Below are 15,000 nucleotides of genomic sequence, written 5' to 3' on the forward strand. Positions count from 1 at the left end.
TCTAACTTCCTGTGTGTGTGTGTGTGTGTGTGTGTGTGTGTGTGTGTGTGTGTGTGTGTGTGTGTGTGTGTGTGTGTGTGTGTGTGTGTGTGTGTGTGTGTGTGTGTGTGTGTGTGTGTGTGTGTGTGTGTGTGTGTGTGTGTGTGTGTGTGTGTGTGTAGAGGGCTGTCCAGGGCTGTGTAACAACAACGGCCGCTGCACCCTGGAGCCCAGCGGCTGGCACTGTGTGTGCCAGTCAGGATGGAGGGGGGCAGGCTGCCACGTCGCCATGGAAACCCTCTGTACGGACGGCAAGGACAACGAAGGAGGTGAGGGATATTATCCTGTGTGTGTGTGTGTGTGTGTGTGTGTGTGTGTGTGTGTGTGTGTGTGTGTGTGTGTGTGTGTGTGTGTGTGTGTGTGTGTGTGTGTGTGTGTGTGTGAGAGAGTGGGTGGGTCCACTTATACCAGTAAGACACCCTGAGAGCGAGAAGGATGGATATTCTTTTATTATTGACGTATCTGGCTGGCTCCATATATGCAGATGATCCAGTCTTCTCCATGTATGGCTATCGAGGGTTTGATGAGGTCAGTGTTGTGATCTTCATATATGGAGACGGCCATATATGGAGCGTGTCACGAGGCGTGATGGACTGAAGGCCATATATGGAGCGTGTCACGAGGCGTGATGGATGTTTTGTTTTTGTTGGTTGCAGTTTTTTGGGCTTTGTTTCTAAAGTGTAGTTGCTTAATTTGTGGGCTTGCTTCCACCTTTTTATAATTATCATTTTAACCAGTGGTTCTCACATATTTTCATGTCATGGACACCCAGATTAACATGCGTTTGTCCATGTTTTGTGCCCAGGGAGCCCCGTACCAGATTTGTGTTGTTAGAATGTTTCAAAAAATCTCCCAAATATTCCACATTTTATTTTCACATAGCTGATGTATGTATATATAGTAAACTGTTCTGTGTGTTCCAGATGGCCTGGTGGACTGCATGGACCCAGACTGCTGTCTACAGCCCTCCTGCCAGAGCCAATCATATTGCAAAGGGTCACCTGACCCCGGGGAGGTGCTTAACCTGTCTCCCTCCTCATTGGCTCCCCAGCAGGTGAGATGGTAAAAAAAAAGATGCGTCATTGGCCGTTCATTGGAGCGATGTGTGTCAACGTGAGGGTGGAAGTGCGCCGGAAGTGTGGAAGGCACGCTACGCCATGCTGCCACTCATGTGACTGCTAGTCAATCACAACTGCCAGCTCAGTGGCCTTGTGGTTAGAGTGTCCGCCCTGAAACTGGGAGGTCGGGGTTCGATCCCCGGCCGGGTCATACCAAAGACTGTAAAAATGGGACCCAATGCCTCCCTGCTTGACACTCAGCATCAAAGGGTTGGATTGGGGGTCAAATCTACTAATCAAATGATTCCCGAGCGCGGCGCACGCTGCAGCTCACCGCTCCTTGGCTGCGGCTCACCGCTCCAAGAGATGGGTCAAATGCGGAGAACAAATTTCACTGCGGTAACGTGTGTGACAAATCGTACGACTTTGACTTTGACTTTCTCAGGACTTATCAGATCTGAACGTCCGCTCTGTGACGCACGTGGAAGCTTCTGTGAAGCGTGGTCAGACTGTTGCCTCTTATAGTCTGGCTACACAAGACTATAGTGAAGCACCAGCCAAGGAAGCTTGCCCTCACTTTTGCACATATTACGCCCCAGAGCCGAAGGAGGCGTCTACCTTTCTATGTCTATGGGTGCAGCAAGTAATATACTGTACTGTAGGCCTATATGTTTCAGCCACACATGTCAACATTATTTTTATTTTCTAGCTGGACCTATTCACAGTTACAACTTGATCACAGTCACTTAAGATTAAATTCATACAATAAACTGTGTGCTGTAAAAAGCTCTGTTGTTTTGGGAATGTCCTGAATTGTCTCAGCTGTGGTTCTGAAATGTGAGAGAAGTGAATTATGGGGAAAAACAAAGCAACACCCAAACCTATTCACTGCAACTCTCCCTCTCTCTCTCTCCCTCTCTCCCTCTCCCTCTCTCTCTCTCTCTCCCTCTCTCTCTCTCCCTCTCTCCCTCTCCCTCTCCCTCTCTCCCTCTCCCTCTCCCTCTCCCTCTCCCTCTCTCTCTCTCTCTCTCTCTCTCTCTCTCTCTCTCTGTGTGTGTGTGTGTGTGTGTGTGTGTGTGTGTGTGTGTGTGTGTGTGTGTGTGTGTGTGTGTGTGTGTGTGCGCGTGTGTGCGTGTGCGCTGTGCAGGCTGCCAGGTCTTTTTACCAGCGCATCCACTTCCTGCTGGGTGCTGAGTCCACCCATGTGATCACGGGAGAGAACCCTTTCAACAGGAGGTGAGTACTGTACGCACGCACGCACACATGCACGCACACATGCACGCACGCACGCACACACACACATGCACGCACGGCACGCACGCACACACACACAAACACTACTACTACTATGTACATCACTTTTTGGGATGCTGGGTTAAAGCAGTACTATGTAGTCTGGGGTATTGGTGGCCACTTTCGACACACATAACATATGGCAGCCAACTTCTCTGACTTCATTACCCAAGAGTCTATGCCAAGCATATCCGGCGAGGACACGCTGTGATTGGCCAGTCTTCAGTTTGACTGGCGGTTAGCTGAACTGTCCGGGCACCTATAGGCTGCTGAGCCAGCCTGACGGCGTGCCGCGGGTTCGACTCCCGATCCAACCCTATATCAATAGGATATGCTGTAAACCCGCCCCATTCCCCCCAGCAGATATGCTGTAACTCCGCCCCATTCCCCCAGCACATCCAACACTATACCAACTTGTATTGAAAGCCATAAATCTGCTGTCAATACAACAGCAAATGTTTAGCGGGAGGGAGGGAGGGAGAGAGAGGGAGAGAGAGAGAGAGAGGGGGGGGGGGGGGGGGGTATTATTGATGGAGGGAGAAAGAAATTCAAGCCAGGCACTTTCCCTCTTTTGTCTTCTATTTTACGAGAGGTTGTATTTTTCATAATGGGACAAGGCCACAACCCTGTCATAAAAATGCTCTGTATTTTCCTAATAGAACGGGGGCCCCCAAAAGTGTAATAAAAAAATGATTTATTTGAACCAAAACATTATAGATGGTGGTGCGTGCATGTGTTACAGACTCACAACCTAAAACATTATAGATGGTGGTGCGTGCATGTGTTACAGACTCACAACCTAAAACATTATAGATGGTGGTGCGTGCATGTGTTACAGACTCACAACCTAAAACATTATAGATGGTGGTGCGTGCATGTGTTACAGACTCACAACCTAAAACATTATAGATGGTGGTGCGTGCATGTGTTACAGACTCACAACCTAAAACATTATAGATGGTGGTGCGTGCATGTGTTACAGACTCACAACCTAAAACATTATAGATGGTGGTGCGTGCATGTGTTACAGACTCACAACCTAAAACATTATAGATGGTGGTGCGTGCATGTGTTACAGACTCACAACCTAAAACATTATAGATGGTGGTGCGTGCATGTGTTACAGACTCACAACCTAAAACCTTATAGATGGTGGTGCGTGCATGTGTTACAGACTCACAACCTAAAACATTATAGATGGTGGTGCGTGCATGTGTTACAGACTCACAACCTAAAACATTATAGATGGTGGTGCGTGCATGTGTTACAGACTCACAACCTAAAACATTATAGATGGTGGTGCGTGCATGTGTTACAGACTCACAACCTAAAACATTATAGATGGTGGTGCGTGCATGTGTTACAGACTCACAACCTAAAACATTATAGATGGTGGTGCGTGCATGTGTTACAGACTCACAACCTAAAACATTATAGATGGTGGTGCGTGCATGTGTTACAGACTCACAACCTAAAACATTATAGATGGTGGTGCGTGCATGTGTTACAGACTCACAACCTAAAACATTATAGATGGTGGTGCGTGCATGTGTTACAGACTCACAACCTACCGAGTAGGTCGACAGACAGAGAACAGCCTTTTGTTTCTCCCTATTCTCTCTTTATTTATTTCACTCCACTACCTTTCAGATTTAAATATCAAACTTTTGACTCCACTACATTAATAGGAAGGGACTCGTGGGACCGAAACTTACTACGGAACGTACATATTGTTACATTTTATGGGTTTATTTTGCATTAGCGCAACACATGGTGAAGTGTTGCATTGCAGGTAATATGCGTGGCGTAAGATAGGAGGTGAAGGGTGACTTATAGATAAATTGTATTATATGTAGATTAATTTATAGATTTCATGTACATGTCTGTGTGGGTCTATACTGTATCATGTGCCTTGTTTGAAATCTGGTTGAGTTGGTGGCTGGCTACACACTGGAATGTGCTTTATTTTTTATTGTCTTAATTGATGTGTCTGATAATCCCATATGGGACGAGTCAAGAAATTGTCCGGACACGGAAATAAAATATTCATTCATTAATTCATCAATTCAACAACCAACGATCTTGTGAAAAATTGTGACGCCAAATGTTCAAAACTTTCCACGATTCTGCCAATTATCATATTCTTTGAGACACACATCCGAGTTTTTGTCAGGTCAAACAAGGGAATCTTGTGACGTTAATCCCTTTCCCCTATTGGCTCATACTAGGACATGATGTGTGGTGGTGGTTGATTTATCTTGAGCGCGTCGATTAGCTTGACGCACAACAGGTGCGCCGCCACACCCAGCCCTGTGCCTCATTAATTATTAGACTGAGTCCAGGTGTGGCTTGTTAAATCTGTCATCAGTCACACTGCAGTCATCACTGCAGTTGAATTATGGGATGTTTGCCCAAGAGAGGAGGGAGCTATCCATGATGATGACAATGGATGTTTGTGTGTGTGCGTTGCGCGAGTTTGCAGCTATTATCATTGATGAAAAATCCTTATAAGAATTCTAAGACTGTGCATGGGTGAGTGTATGATGCCTATTCTTCGAGACAGTGGTTCCCAAAGTGGGGTACGGGGACCCCCAGGGGTCGCCTTGAGGGAGTTCCAGGGGGTCCCCAACTAAATGATAGTTTTGAACCAAATTTGTACCCTTATGGGTCTGTAACTCTGAGAGTGTACAAATGGAACCAAATGAATGGGTCCATTTGGTTCCATTTGTACACTCTCATAGTTAAATTAACATTGATTTTACAGCAGTGTTGATTTCGTTGACTAAAACTATGACGAAAAATGATCGTCGACTACCTTTTTTCACTGACGGAAACTAAATGGAAACTAAATTAAAACTAAGCTATGATGGACAAAAACTAAGACTAAATATATTGACAATTTGGTCAACAAATAAAAACTAGACTAAAATGTTAGGAAGGGACTAGTGGACAAGAGATCCATAAAAAGTAATTTTACACTTGGTCTCAGTGCAGTGACATTCTGCGATTATTTGCCATAATCATATTAAAAAATGTATACATTTTGGCCAAATACAACGAGACTGGGCGTTGGGGGGTGCACCAGCTACTGTAGGTCAAGAGGTAATAGGGGGTGCACGGCCAACAACGTTTGGGGACCGCTGCTATAGACTGTCAAACTGGGGTGCTTGAAATTAAACGGGTTGAGAATCACTGCTAGAGCTGTAAAAATCTTCTCTCATGGGGGTCCCTGGCATATCTTTTCAAATGGGGGTCCGCAGGATAATAAGTGTCAATTTGGGGGTCCTTGACATGAAAAAGTTTGGGAACCACTGCTTTAATTGAGACACACATACGGGTATTTCAGGGCGTTAGTTACTGTACTTTGTCGGGTGTCAACAACACTGCTTATACCATTGGAATTGCATTAGGGAATGTACACAGTGTTAAAAAACAAATCCCGTCATAGCACAACATATATGTTGCCTGCACTACAATACTTCACCATATATGGTTACTATAGGAGGACATGACGGGTGTGTTGTGAGAAGAATGCTCCACTTGTCGCTGTGCAGTAATTCTGTAGCAGAAGTTATGAAAGAAAAAGTACAAGAAGTAAATAAAATAACCACTTTTCCTCTGTCTGTCTGTCTGTCTGTCTGTCTGTCTGTCTGTCTGTCTCTCTGTCTGTCTGTGTCTTCAGTCTAGTGTCTATAATTCGTGGACAGGTGTTAACAGCAGACGGGACGCCGCTGATTGGAGTCAACGTGACGTTTGTCCACTACCCTGAACACGGTTACACTGTGACGCGCAAGGACGGCATGTATGTGCACACACACACACACACGCGCACGCGCGCACGTACACGCACACACATGCACACACAGTCACGCATGCACACGCACACATGCACATTCACACAGTGTTATCTAGCTTATGGCTGTTGACAGCCATAAGTGTACATAAATCAGTGGTTCCTTTTCTGGATCAGGGCCAAAAAACAAATTGGTATCCTGACCTGAAAATGCAGATTTCTGTTTAATAAAAAGCTTGAGAGACGTGGAGACTCCTGTTACTTAACAAACACACTATAGCGATGATTAATATCATCTATATAGAGCTATTTAACAGAGGCAGGCAGGCAGGCAGGCAGGCAGGCAGGCAGGCAGGCAGGCAGGCAGGCAGGCAGACAGACAGACAGACAGAGAAAGAGGGCAGAATAAAGATGAAGTACAGCACATACAGCCACATAAATCCCATTTCTACAGGATAATATTGCAGCAATGTATTCCTGCTTACCACTGCACAGCGAGTGCAATGTGCAATTGACTGGTTTCTCTTGCAAAGCGCTGTGTTTTGCATGTATGTATGTATGAGAGAGTGTGAATGTATGTTATTTATTGACTTCAAAACGGCATGATCTTGTACGGCGCTTTTGACATACAACATCGCAATATGTAATTTTATTGAAAGGGAGAGATAGTAGGGGCGCGACGGAGGCAACAGATGATTTATTGAGAGCAAGATTCAGATACTGTTGGGTAGAGAGAGAGGGGGTGGGGGTGCAGCTTGGAAGAGAGAGATTGTTGTAACAGTGAGAGAGACAGATAGAAAGAGAAATGACCGTAAAATTATGTTTATTCACCCTCTCTCTCTCTCTCTCTCTCTCTCTCTCTCTCTCCCCCTCCCCCCCCCCTCCCTCCCAGAGGTGAGAATGGGTGGGTGACTGTGAGTCAGAGAGATTGGAGTGCTGTTAAAGTAGTGTGTGGCTCTTTAAAATGCATTGGATTTACAAGGACACAATCAATCACCGTGGCCACACACACACACACACACACACACGCACCCACGCACACACGCACGTGTGCGCACACGTGCACACACACACACACACACACACACACACACACACACACACACACACACACACACACACACACACACATGCGCACACATGCGCACACATGCACACACACACAGGCATGCATACAGTGCAAGAAGCAAGGATGTATTTACAGTAATACACACACACCCACGCACGCAGGCACGCACGCATGCACACGCACACACACACACACACACACACACACACACACACACACACACACACACACACACACACACACACACACACACACACACACACACACACACACACACACACACCTAAGCTATCTAATTCGCCCACACAGAGTGATAGATATGGCCACAACAAGTGCATACAAACAGCCAAGCAGAGTCTGTGTGTGTGTGTGTGTGTGTGTGTGTGTGTGTGTGTGTGTGTGTGTGTGTGTGTGTGTGTGTGTGTGTGCGTGTGCGTGTGTGATGTCTTAATATCCTCAAGTCCATTACAGCAGAGAGGTCAAATACACGTTCAATCTCTACACGTTGGCTATACTAATTGCTTTACTAATGTAAAACCACTTACCCACTTAAACCCTACATGTGGTTGTCTGGAGTCCCACAGGGCTCTGTACATGGTGTATCACTGTTTTTCGGTGTACAAAATGCGGAGGTGCTAACGAGCGCTCCATGTCAAACCCCACGCAGCTGCGCAGGGTTTACTGGTGCTGCATGCATGGGCAAAACAATGCCCGTCTGCAGTTCCAGCTTCAACGTTGGCCAGACAGTGGCCTTGTGGTTAGAGTGTCCGCCCTGAAACTGGGAGGTCGGTGGTTCGATCCCTGGCCGGGTCATATCAAAGACTGTAAAAATGGGACACTCATTGATGGCACTCAGCATCAATGGGTTGGATTGGCGGTCAAATCAACTAATGATTCCCGAGCGTGGGGCACGATGCGGCTCACCGCTCCAAGAGATGGGTCAAATGCGGAGAACACATTTCACTGTGGTAACGTGTGTAACTAATCGTACGACTTTGACTTTGGCCATCCGTTCTAGGGGCTTGGGTTAATCCCTGTATTGTAGCTGTCGGGCAGAAACCTATTATCTCCATATTTTAACTTTTTGTGTTTTTTTGTTGTAAATTAACGCCTATCTTGATCATACTAAGGCGTTTTGAGCTAATTTTGCTGTTTTTGAATTTTAATCCTGAAAAAGAACAGTTTTGGACATATGAGGTTTCCACCCAACAGAGACGATATACTTCATACATACAGTTTTTTGCGGTATTTTCGCCTGCTCTTTATTATTGTACGACAGAGCTTAAAGGGTTCATGCGGTAAAGAAAATATATTATAGTGTCAACAAAAAGTCAAATAATCCAATCAGGTCAGTTGTAGAATAATTCACCTTCTTTTTCATTGGGCCGTGTGTGACCCCAGGTTTGACCTGCTGTCCAATGGCGGAGCCTCGCTGACGTTGAGCTTTGAGCGCGCTCCGTTCCTCACCCAGTACCGCACGGTGTGGGTGCCCTGGAACGTGTTCTACGTCATGGACACACTCGTCATGAAGAAGGTAACCGTGTGTGTGTGTGTATGTGTGTGTCTGTGTGTGTGTGTGTGTGTGTGTGTGTGTGTGTGTGCGTGCGCGCACGTGCGTGCGTGTGTGGACTCGAGGAGGGGGGTGGCACTGTTTCAAATTGTCTGTAGGATAGACATACAGTAGTTACAAGTAATAATTTAATACCGAAGTTCTCCCAAGTCCCGCTACCCTGGGGTCACGTAAATATTATTTTTTTAAATTGAAAATACCTCCGAAATCTCAGATTGTGTCATCTAAGAAGTGTATTCCAGAAATAAACAAATCACCCTGGCGATGCTGTCAGGTATGTGACTCTGTGTCGTTTATGATATGGAGTTAGTAAGTTACATTGCATAACGTCTCCATCTCCATAATTATGAGTAAAATGGCAGGGCTGATTTGGTTATTTTTTGTACACAGTTCTTATATGACACCATGTCGCAAATCTAATATGACCCTATGGTGTCAGGGGGGGATAGCGCTCTCTAGTGATGTCAGACTTCGGTGCTCTTTTTTTTTTCTTCCAATAAAGTATTTCCTAATTCATATCCATCCATCTATCCATCCTAAACACTGGGGCAGCCCAATGCATGCTGGCTAAACAACAGCCTTGCCTTGCTGTTTGTAATGGCAGACGGCTAAATGGCCGACGGTGGTCTTTGTGCTTGTGTTGTGGTTCCCAGGAGGAGAACGAAATCCCCAGCTGTGACCTGAGCGGGTTTGTGCGTCCCGGTCCTGTCATCGTGGCGTCTCCTCTGTCCACGTGCTACAGGAGCTCACCTGAGTACGGCCCCATCATACCCGAGACACAGGTGAGGAGCAACACGTACAGTGTACAACAACGTTTAGCGTTTTTCATTTTCACTTTTATTCCCCACAGAATCAAAGGTTTTATGGTCATGACTCACCACCTGGATGGCTTGATTCTATAGGCTTCAAATAATTTAGATAAATATATTTTTAACCCATTTAGACATGAGGACGATTCTACAAATGTCTTCAAAATCATGACAGTTTTCTAAAAAAAAACTATGTTTCTATATTAGTGGTTCTCAGATTATTTCATGTCAAGGACCTCAGAAATTGGCTGCCGACCCCATCTAAAAATAAGCAAGGTTTTTAGTTAAAAACGTTTGCTCTGAAAGAATATAATATTCAAAGATTTGCACCACAGCATAAAAACAAAATAGCAAGCTCGTAGCGCGGCACTCGGTGCCGCGCTACGAGCTTGTAGATCTGCTATTTTTCAATAGCTAAAGTATAACATAATGCTTAAAACACCAAAAGATGTTTCCCGCCCAGAATGGGTTAAATCTCTATGGGAAGAACGAATGGCCGATTTTTCAGTGGGTCCAGAAAACCACACAACCACTGCTATGCTATTCCGGAGAGACGGGTAGGTGGTGCTGAACTGCTGACCATGGCGTTCTGCACCCACGTGGAATACGGCCTAACCACTTGGCTCGTGCTGCGCACCCCAGAGCAGGGCTTGTTAGAGCCACTACGTGTTTGCATCACTTTTAGTCGGGGGGCCTCAAGATATTTGACAACAAAAATGTTGACCTTATATGACCATTTGTTCTGTGCAATAGGTCTGACACAACAATGGACATAAATATGTCTATTATGGTAACTGGCCTGTTATGCTTCATGCTGCATTTATGCATTTTGGGCTTTGCCTTCTAGGGCCCATTATGATGTTAACATGGCCCCGCATAAGGAGAATGATTTATTTGATGTAATGGACAACATCCACTCAAAACTCAGAAATAGCTACAAATGGATGGTTGGTGATGGATGAACTGCACTCAGTCTGAGTGCTCAGTTGTGCTCTTTTATGATGAGGTGCCACAGAAATGTAGCAATGTTAGTTTTTCCCAAACTACAGTACCTAGGAGAAAAACAAAAATCATAATTTCTGAGCTACTTGAAAGGCACACTATTCTGAAAGTAGTGCAAAGTAGAGAAGAAGTAGAAGTCGACAACATTTCTGGCTGTTTTGTTTCTTCATACTATGGACAGGACTTTATGCTTTTGAACATCACGCCCTTTTCTTAAGTGCATATGATGTAGGCTACATTAACACTTTGACCCAAGTGATGTTCTTATGAGGGTTTGCATTTGGGTTCTTGTAGCAGTGTCATGACCGCAAATACAGTAGTCTACTGTTGGGTTATAATTTGGGACCCTCTCAAACATCCGTTCTAAATAGTAGCCTACATGTTATTCTTACCGGTTAAAGGGTTGATTAACCATTAACAAGCTTCAGTTAATGAAGAGAATCAAGAATCAAGAATCTCTTTATTTGTGACTTCCCCCATGTATTTACATACATAATGAATCTGAAATATTGTTTCCCCTCAGTCACTTGCGGTGCAACATAAAACACCAGCCTATTTAATAAAGACCAAACCTAAACTATGTATGTATGTTATGACCTGCAATTAATATAAAAAGTTACTAACACAGCACATTAAAAAGAAAAAAAATTGAAAGAATTGTCATCGTGAACAACCAACCAGCCAATAACATAACATATCGGAATATGGAATCTTGTCCAGGCGCCGCAATACATCTCTGTGGGGGCTGGATTTGGCTGTTTGTTTTGGCTGCCCCCCAAAAAACATCCCTGTCAACAAGACAAACAGTGAAAAAAACAAAATACAGGGAGAGGGCAATGTGTTTCTGCAGGTAAACACACCACCACACTACTCTATAGAGGGAAATTGATTTGCTCGCTTTGCATCACAAAGAATCAGCTTTGCACTTTGATTCGTTGGTTTTGACTCACCAGATACATATAGATCAGTTGTTCTCAAAGTGCGGTCCTGGGACCTGCAGGGGTATGAAAGACAAACAGAGAAAATAAAAGATGACAGGATATTAGCAGAGAGGGTATAAAACAATGCAGACAGAGGGGTTTAAGTAGAACAGAAACAAACTATAACAAAAAACATAGAAAGGCAGAGTGGTAAAAAAGGAGTGAGAATGAAAGAGATAGTTTTTTAGGGGTTAGAATAGTATATGTGCAAAAAGAACAGTGTGTTTCTCTACCTGTGTGTGTATGCAGAGTTTCAAATTTAAACAGCTGTGGAGCTGTTTTCTCCTTGGCTCTGCGACAAGCTTGTAGGCTACATGAAAAAATCACACCTGTGTGAAGTGAGGGGCGCTCTTATCATTATACATCATACATCATCAACTGAATTTATGTGATTGGTCAGCCGATTTGTTCATCAACATATGACGTACATTTTCCCTTCATTGTCAATAGCATTTAATGTTTGTTGTTGCCACAAATTTGGGACCAAACATTTTCATATAGAAGGGGATGAAATATACAGTGTATCAATTTGGCAGTCCTCTGCACAAAAACACGTATGAGAATACGGACAGACGCTGCAGCAGCTGGGCTGCATGCAGCTGTATTTGGGTGTCCCACCGAGCTAATCCTGTCACTGACCCCCGGCCGATACTCCATCAAACCGGGCCGTGGTCAGCCTCATGCACCACTGGAATCAGTGGTCACCCAGCCGCAGCTCCCGGGAAGAATTATTTGACGCGGTGGGTGGAGAAAATAAAGGGTTTGGTATATTTTCCAGAAGAGAAGGGTTGAATATTCCCGTATTCACATAGAATAAGGCTAAAGCAGATTAACACGTTTATCCCTGCGACCAAAATCACTGGATAAGGATCTTTTGCCTCCGGTGTGAGGAGACCTTAACGGTTTGTTAACTGACTTTTGGTGACCTCGTGGCCTTTTCTCTGGTGCCAACCATGTCCATATTACTTGGTATTTAACAACGGGCCTCAAGCCACTGAACAGAATAAGGGCATGCTACCTGCAGATATTAAGGGCTCCTCGGCGATCCATTTTTGTCTGACCCCAACGGTTGAAAAACAGCGTTTGAAAAGGTTTACGGTGTGGTCTGGAATGAGAGCAGAACAGAGACAGAGAGAGAGAATATACTCGCCGGCATGCAGCAAAGGTTTTTCAGAAATATGATTTCAGAATCTTTTTTGCGTCTGTTCTCTCAGAACTTTCCATTTACTTTGCTCTCCCTCCGTCTCTTACACCATCTCCATGCCCCTCCCCCTCTCTCTCTCTCTGGCTTTCATGTTTTTCTTTCTATTTTCCTCTGATCTCTCTCCCCATTTCTCCCTCTTTAATGTTCTCACACAACTACCCACTGCTCTCTCCCCCTCTTATATACTCCATTTACAGTTTCATTGTGAATGTCAGCATGCTCTCTCTCTCTCTCTCTCTCTCTCTCTCTCTCTCTCTCTCTCTCTCTCTCTCTCTCTCTCTCTCTCTCTCTCTTTCTCTCTCTCGCTCGTTCACTCGCTCAAGGCATCAGACAAATCTGTATAAAAGTCGAGTGGGAGATGGAGTATGAGAGACAGAAAGTAGGAAAGCTGAGAGGGAGATGGAGTATGAGAGACAGAAAGTAGGAAAGCTGAGAGGGAGATGGAGTATGAGAGACAGACAGTAGGAAAGCTGAGAGGGAGATGGAGTATGAGAGACAGACAGTAGGAAAGCTGAGAGGGAGATGGAGTATGAGAGACAGACAGTAGGAAAGCTGAGAGGGAGATGGAGTATGAGAGACAGACAGTAGGAAAGCTGATAGGGAGATGGAGTATGAGAGACAGACAGTAGGAAAGCTGAGAGGGAGATGGAGTATGAGAGACAGACAGTAGGAAAGCTGATAGGGAGATGGAGTATGAGAGACAGACAGTAGGAAAGCTGAGAGGGAGATGGAGTATGAGAGACAGACAGTAGGAAAGCTGAGAGGGAGATGGAGTATGAGAGACAGACAGTAGGAAAGCTGCATGAAAGGGACTCAGCATGAGAGAGGCACACACTAAGAAAGCTGGTTCTTCAGAGTGATGCCATAGATTTATTTTATTTCTTTTTGTTTTATCCAAGAAAGGCTCCAGGCTAAGAAAAATAATACTTAACCACTCAAATCCTAAATCCTTATCGTCTGTGGGGTGGAAAGACCCAGCTGTATGTCCAAAACAGTTGCTTTTCATGATTCAAATTCAAAAGCATCAAAAGTAGCAGATCTACAAGCTCTGAATGCGTCGCTTCGTGCAGTGTTTCAAGTTTGTGGATCTGATACTTGTGATGCTTTTGTGTGACGCTGTATAATAAAAAATAAGAACCCACAACAAGTTAGAATATGGAGATAAGAGGTTTCTGCCCGACAACAACGATATACTTAATGAACCGAAGCCACCCACCGCTCTTCTTTCTCCACAAGTCAATCTTTCAGGGCTATTTTCTCAACTAGCTGTAAAAGACATATAAGACATTATCTCACAAACTGGTGGGTCAAACAACAACCAATATGTCAATTTGATTAAGCTATGATTCCTTGCTTTCATATGACACGAGAAAAGGCAAGGCAAGGCAAGGCAAGCCTTGACTTGACTTGACTTGACTTGACTTGACTTGAAATGACTTGACTTGACTTGACTTGACTTGAAATGACTTGACTTGACTTGACTTGAAATTACTTGACTTGACTTGACTTGACTTGACTTGACTTGACTTGACTTGACTTGACTTGACTTAATGTTTGTCAAGGTGGGTCACAAATGCCAGACACCAGAATCCGGATGCTTAAGTGGCTAAACCGTTTCGTGGTTCCTCAAAGAACTTATGGAAGAAATAAATATGGCAAATATCCTGGCCAATGGCCTTTTTTTATATATTTTGAAAAAAGTAGAAATAAATCCGGGTCTTGCAGGGTTAAGCGGTTCTCTACAGAACCATATGAGGAACACGAAGAACCATTCACTAAATGAAATGGTTCTTTAGTATATGTGGTTCATCCTGGAAACAAATATTGCCTTTGTAGAACCATTTAAGAACCACAGGTTACATACCACCACCAGCAGGGGTGGATGTAGAGTCTTTTCTGGGGTTGGCGAGTTCACATGCTAATATAAAGACATGAGGTTTGTCCTTCCCTGAAGTGTAGCCGCTCGGTTTGGGCGGCGCATCACAAAGAAACACACACACACACACACACACACACACACACACACACACACACACACACACACACACACACACACACACACACACACACACACACACACACACACAGAGTGTAGCCGCTCGGTTTGGGCGCATTACAAAGAAATATGGAAGCTAAAAGCTAAAATTTGGCAGGCCGGTCCGTGGGTTCACCTCAGGGACGGT

At 44.6% G+C, this 15,000-nt stretch overlaps 1 protein-coding gene across 1 annotated transcript in view; it reads left to right on the forward strand.

Moving 5' to 3' along the window:
- The window catches only part of tenm3 (teneurin transmembrane protein 3), a 411,418-nt gene that overhangs the window by 300,393 nt on the left and 96,025 nt on the right, over positions 1 to 15,000 (forward strand). Inside the window, exons 17-22 of the mRNA XM_079498542.1 lie at positions 162 to 308; positions 963 to 1,093; positions 2,245 to 2,333; positions 6,073 to 6,192; positions 8,654 to 8,786; positions 9,476 to 9,604. Of these exons, the coding sequence (XP_079354668.1) occupies positions 162 to 308; positions 963 to 1,093; positions 2,245 to 2,333; positions 6,073 to 6,192; positions 8,654 to 8,786; positions 9,476 to 9,604 (749 nt within the window). The remainder of the gene's footprint in view (positions 1 to 161; positions 309 to 962; positions 1,094 to 2,244; positions 2,334 to 6,072; positions 6,193 to 8,653; positions 8,787 to 9,475; positions 9,605 to 15,000) is intronic.

The sequence above is a fragment of the Electrona antarctica genome (assembly GCF_951216825.1).
Source record: "Electrona antarctica genome assembly, chromosome: 4".
In the NCBI taxonomy this organism is placed as follows: Eukaryota; Metazoa; Chordata; class Actinopteri; order Myctophiformes; family Myctophidae; genus Electrona; species Electrona antarctica.